The sequence below is a fragment of the Capricornis sumatraensis genome, chromosome 3 (genome assembly GCF_032405125.1).
Source record: "Capricornis sumatraensis isolate serow.1 chromosome 3, serow.2, whole genome shotgun sequence".
In the NCBI taxonomy this organism is placed as follows: domain Eukaryota; kingdom Metazoa; phylum Chordata; class Mammalia; order Artiodactyla; family Bovidae; genus Capricornis; species Capricornis sumatraensis.
This window is the reverse complement of record NC_091071.1, coordinates 147,718,142-147,724,141: the sequence shown is the minus strand read 5'-3', so window position 1 is coordinate 147,724,141 and position 6,000 is coordinate 147,718,142. Positions and strand designations below refer to the sequence as shown.

General features: G+C 38.6%; 1 protein-coding gene across 1 annotated transcript in view; it reads left to right on the top strand.

Annotated features, from left to right (window-relative positions):
* Positions 1–3,403: 3,403 nt before the first annotated feature.
* ABCA12 (ATP binding cassette subfamily A member 12) overlaps positions 3,404–6,000 on the top strand; it is a 210,085-nt gene continuing 207,488 nt past the window's right edge. Inside the window, exon 1 of the mRNA XM_068967745.1 lies at positions 3,404–3,472. Within this exon, the coding sequence (XP_068823846.1) occupies positions 3,404–3,472 (69 nt within the window). The remainder of the gene's footprint in view (positions 3,473–6,000) is intronic.

Below are 6,000 nucleotides of genomic sequence, written 5' to 3'. Positions count from 1 at the left end.
ATTCAAGTTCTATTTTGATCAGAGGTTATGATTCCTATTTATGTAAGATATAGATTCCAAGAGTAATGTTAAGCAAGGCTTTTTCCTCAATGGAATTTTAAAAGATGGTTTTAAACTCAAATTTAAAATGAAATCAGAAGATTGGGATTAACATATACACACTACTATATATAAAATAGATGATCAACAAGGACCTAGTATATAGCACAGGGAACTCTACTTGATGTTCTGTAATAACTATATGGGAAAAAATCTGCAAAAGAATATATATATATGTATATATATATATACACACACACATACACACACACACATAATTGAATCACTTTGTTGTACACCTGAAACTAACACAACATTGTAAATCAACTATACTCCAATATAAAATAAAAATTAAGGAAATAAAAGGAGATTTGAAAAGCTTAAAGAAGATATAAATGCCAAAACACAGATATTCAGAGTGGGGCAAATTTTGGAGATCTGATTGTCTATGTCATCCTACTTAAAGTATTTTGAATTATGTTTTGTGAAAGATTATCCCAGTCTTCAAGGAAATGTAGGTGATGTTAGGAGCTATTGACATTGTTTGCCATCAAGTATAAAGGGATGAGTGCTGAGTGCTAAGTCACTTCAGTCATGTGCAACTCTTTGTGACCCCATGGACTGTAGCCTGCCAGGCTCCTCTGTCCAAGGGATTCTCCAGGCAAGAATACTGGAATGGGGTGCCATGCCCTCTTCTAGGGTATCTTCCCAACCCAGGGATCAAACCCACATCTCTGCATGTCTCTGCATTGGCAAGCGAGTTCTTTACCCCTCGTGCCACCTGGGAAGTCCATATAAAGGAATATCTTACATATATTAAACACCTCGTATCATTTTGAGATCACTTTGAAGAAATAGATCTCCTGGGGGTCAGGGATCATAACAAAATACATTATCTTCATCAGAATATTAGAGGTCATAGATGAAGGTATATGAGCAAGGGGACGTCCCAAGAGAGAATCTTGAACTGAAGTTAAAGAAAAAATCTCTATGACTTCACTGAAGAGGTCGTGAGCGGCTGCTGGGAAAAACCATCTTGGACTCTCTGAGCTGACCTCTCATCTGCATCAGTGGCACAGTGAGTCAATGCTTTTTAACTTGAAATAAGCTGAATGAATAAACTGATTCTGTATCTATAATGTCTCTCTCAATATATGGAGTCATATCCCCAGATCCCACCCTGTTTCTCAGCTGAGTAATGTTTATTTGTGAACCAAACCATCAGTGAGTCGTAAACTGTGACAGATGGCAGAGGAAGAATTCGGGGAAGCAGGAGCTCAAGTCATCAGCATAGCTTGAGAGAGCCAGATAAATTCTGGACACTGCATCCCAGGAGTGGTGAAAAGGAGGGTATTTTTGCCATGGTCCTCAGCTGTCTGAAGAGCACCTTGTTTTTAATCTTGCCCAGAAAAGCATTAAAAGGCCAATTTCTATATATTCAAGACTGCCTGCCTCATGGAGATTGGGATTCATCACAGTAAGGAAAGAGCCAGAATTGGAATAGGCATGTGCCAAAATGGCTCCAGTCGGCCCTAGGCTGGCTGCCATCAATATAGCAGAGTTGGCATGGGGACCAGGAAGCTGAATCAGCACTTGCTCTGGGTTTGAAGGGAAAATTCAAACATTGCTTTAACTTATTTCAGAGTCTGGAGCAGTCATGGAAAGGCGTGAGGACCAAAGTGGAGTTTCCCTAGTCTTGGCTCAAATATTGTCTTTCATTAAATTCAGCAGCCATTATTGAGCATTGATCATGTGTAAAATATTGTGATATAAATTAGTCTATTCTCTCAAAGCATTTACAATCTAGTGTGGGGAAAAATGATTGTATAAAAATCACAATCGAGCAAAAATGCAAGTTCATTGAAAGAAATATGAACAAAAAACTATACTGGATTCAGACAGGAGAGATGATATCCTCTGGGGTATACAAAGCCTTCATGGAAGATGTCAATCTGGGGATAATTTTGAGAGGGAGGTGCTTTGAGAGGGAGGCATGCATCCCAAGTAGAGGAGTTAGCATGAGCAAGTCTGGATGGCAAAGAAGAGGTTATATTTGCATATTGTAATATACACCAGTTTGGCACGTGGGCAGGCCTTTAATGATAGACTATTGGATTATAAAATTGGACTATACTGGCTACAGGCAGATAGTATAGGCATTGAATATCAGAGGGAATATGTTGTCATTAAGATGTTAAAGCAAAGTTATTCCTAAAAGTTTTTATGGCAGACTTCTGGATTGTATATACCTTAAATCACAATTAAAATTTGTTATTTATAATAAAATTATATTTATAACATCATTAAGTATACTTAATTATAAAGTACCTTGAATAATACAAGCACAAGTCCTTTTTCTTTTCCCTTAATCACCAGTAAATTCCTTCTGCTGATTTAGAGATTTCAAGTGCCATTAGAACTCACTCATTATATCATAGCCTCAGAGATATCCTGGGTCAGCCTATGTCTCCTTGGACCATGAAGTCTGAAACAACATGGCTCTCCTGTAAAAGACACATGAATCCCTGGCCCCCAGATGAGGGAATCCACTGTATGTCATTACTGTCACCTACAGGTTGCCTTTTATTTTCTGCATTTTTTGTAACCTAGCAAATTGTGATAGAAGCCAGCATAGTTGCTTTTGCCCAAATCAAAGCATTAACTTCACTTTAAACTAAACATTGAAACCTTCTCTAGGATATATCATGATGGGCTGAGCCTCAAAGTGTTTCAACTGAGCTCTGGCCTCATGGATGTAAAACATCTAATGACACTTTATTATATTATGAGAGTCACTAGTCCCAGAGTCTGTAACATGCTCTCTGTGCCCTGCGTCTGCCAGAGCAGGCACTATGTAGCGAAGAAGGTGAGAGAATGTAGGACAAGTCCTACTGGCCTGGCAAGGGTCCCACCTAATTCCTGTGACGTGTCCAGAGCAGGTGACACCTTCTCGAAGGTGTGGATAGGCAGTTAATTTTATGGAGAGTAGGAGGTGTGGGCTCAGCTTTTTTTCCAGTAGGGCATTATCTGTATGATATTCATTCTCTCTTGAGTCTGGACTTCATGCAACAGGCAGCTAGTGGATGTTATTTTAAAATCAGCAAACACCACCAAAAGATCCTGGCCTGGATCATTGTTTGACGGGAAGAGCTGGTTGAGAAGTGCTCCTTGGGCAGGATTAACCCAAGAGAAAAATCCAGCAGGAAGAGAAGATCTGTGGGTTTCTTACCCCAGCTCCCAGGAAAGCTATGCCATGAATAGGCTTCTGACCCATTGACACACAGCAAGTTGGACAGGGAACCAATTCTTCTTTTGAGGGGTGGAGGAAAAAAGAGGAATTCTCTTGTTTGTGGCATCTTGAAGGATGGCTTCCCAGTTTCATCAGCTTCGGGTTCTGGTCTGGAAAAACTGGCTGGGTGTCAAAAGGCAGCCGGTGAGTAAAACAAGGGAATGGGGTCATGGGGGCAATGTTCCAGACCATTTTAAAATGTAGAGTTAATGAGAGGTAAAAAGAGAAGAGTTTTAAATCACTTTCTAAAGCAGGAATAAGACATTTAGAAATCATCTCTGCATCTGTTTTACAGCTCATGGGACGAGTCTAAACATGCTCCCAAATCTGCCTTTTGATTTCAGTAAATTAAAAGAATAAACCAGGACATGCCCCGGGGAAAGAAATGGATACATCTTGTTACTGGTTGAATTGGAACTTGTGCTGAATTTTAGATTTGGGGCCAAATGCTTTCAGGAATTTTCTTTACAAATTCTGTTAAAAATGAGGTGAAGAAAAGTTTCAGATGAAAGTTTTCAATAAATGGGACTGAAATGTACTTGAAAACCAAAAGTAATAGAAATGTGGATTGATAAAAAACATATAGAAAGAAAGTAGTTTGAGGGCTGTTGGTATAGAAAATCATCTAAGAAATTTTGAGTATTTAAAAATTATTGACTTTAAATGCCAAACAAGGGTCAATATATATGCCAAGCTAAGAGTGTTATTGACTCACTTTACTGCTTCAGTCTGCTTATTTTTTGAGCTCTTACATTCATGTTTGCTTTATAAATTATATAGCCAGCTGTGAAATCCTTACCAGATAGGGTGCCAGGAGAGACTGAAAAAGGACCTGACTTTAATGAGGTATTGCATATTGAGAAGAATGTTGGAAAATTGGAGAAATCCAAAAAGGCACTCAGTATCCTTTACCCTAGCCTAAAATGAATAATATAAATATTTACAAATAATATGCCAAAGTTGTGTCTATATATCTTATCTCACTCTAGGTTTGCTTGCAGTGCCTGACACCTTACTAAAGTGTTCTGATGTATATATTAATAGGGAGAAATTGATTTGCTTTTGTGAATTTGGTGGGTAGGATCTAAAATCACAAGGTATTCTGTGATTGTATGGGTGTGGGTATTGAATATAAAATTTTAAATCATTAATATTTTAATTTCCATTTTTAAATTGGAAACAACACAAAAGTGAAACTTTATATAATTTTTCCATGGTAGGTTCTGTGTGAAATTTAGCAGGGAAAGAGTCTGGTGCTTGTGGTCAGAAGACAAGAATTAGCTTCCTGGTTCTGTTCTTCACCAGCCACATGACTTAAATGTCATATCACAATTTCTCTGAGCACTGGTTTTCCCATTTCTAAAATGAGCATCAGGTCTACCGTATCTAACTCATAGGATGGAAAGAACCAAATGTGCTATATAAATGGTGAAACATTTGGCAGATAAATTATAGATGGATTTGGGGAAATGTCCATGTCATATTTTATTTAAAGAAATGGTGAAAGGAAATTCAGGTGAAGGGAGTATGGGAGAGAGGAAGAAATTTATATACAGTAAAATTTCTAAGTGATGAAAACTCAGTAGCTAAAAGAATAGAGAAGCTGAAGACTTGTAACTGTTGCTGATAAGCTGAATGCTGAAGTGGTACATTTTCCTTACAACTCCATTTTACCTAAAAATTTAAAATCCCTCAGGTAAATAAACTTTTTCGTTGAGAAATTGTATCTTTGGAAGCTTTAATAAGTTCCTTCCTATTCTGTGAATTAGCTGGCATATCAACATTCTACTTTAGTGCTTTTCTCCATTTTAGTCAATTTCTGCTGGGCATGGCACATTTAAAGAAGATGGACGTCAGGCATGCTAACATGTTTTCATTATGATGACTTATATTATTCCTATATAGCCAGAATCCTTGAAAGTCCCTAGTAATATACTTTGACTAGGGAAAGAGAATACATGAACTACTAGTTCATTTTGTGACATCAAATGATTCAGATCTTCAGTTCAGTTCAGTCGCTCAGTTGTGTCTGACTCTGCGATTCCATGGACTGCAGCACGCCAGGCCTCCCTGTCCATCACCAATTTCTGGAGTTTATTCAAACTCATGTCTATTGAGTCGGTGATGCCATCCAACCATCTTATCCTCTGTTGTCCCCTTGTCCTCTGTCGTCCTCTTCTCCTCCCACCTTCAATCTTTCCCAGCATCAGGGTCTTTTCAAATGAGTCAGTTCTTTGCATCAGGTGGCCAAAGTATTGGAGTTTCAGCTTCAGCATCAGTCCTTCCAATGAATATTCAGGACCGATTTCCTTGAGCACCTTAAAAGAATGTGACCTCGGACAGATAAGTCTTGGTTTGCAAAAAGTGAGATCATTAAAGTCTAAAATTTGGAACAGTACCAAAGGCCCACTTGAATCCATTATGAGCAACTAGAGGGACACATGAGACCTTTAGAAAATGGTGGTGCCAAAAGGAGAAGGAAGGACAATTCTAAGTGGAGGGCTAGAGGACAAATAAAGGTATACTTTCTCATAGCTTTTAGGGCTTCCCTGGTGGCTCAGGTGGTAAAGCATCTGCCTGAAATGAGGGAGACCCAGGTTCAATCCCTGGATTGGGAAGATCCCCTGGAGAAGGAAATGGCAACCCATTACAGTATTCTTGCCAGGAAAATT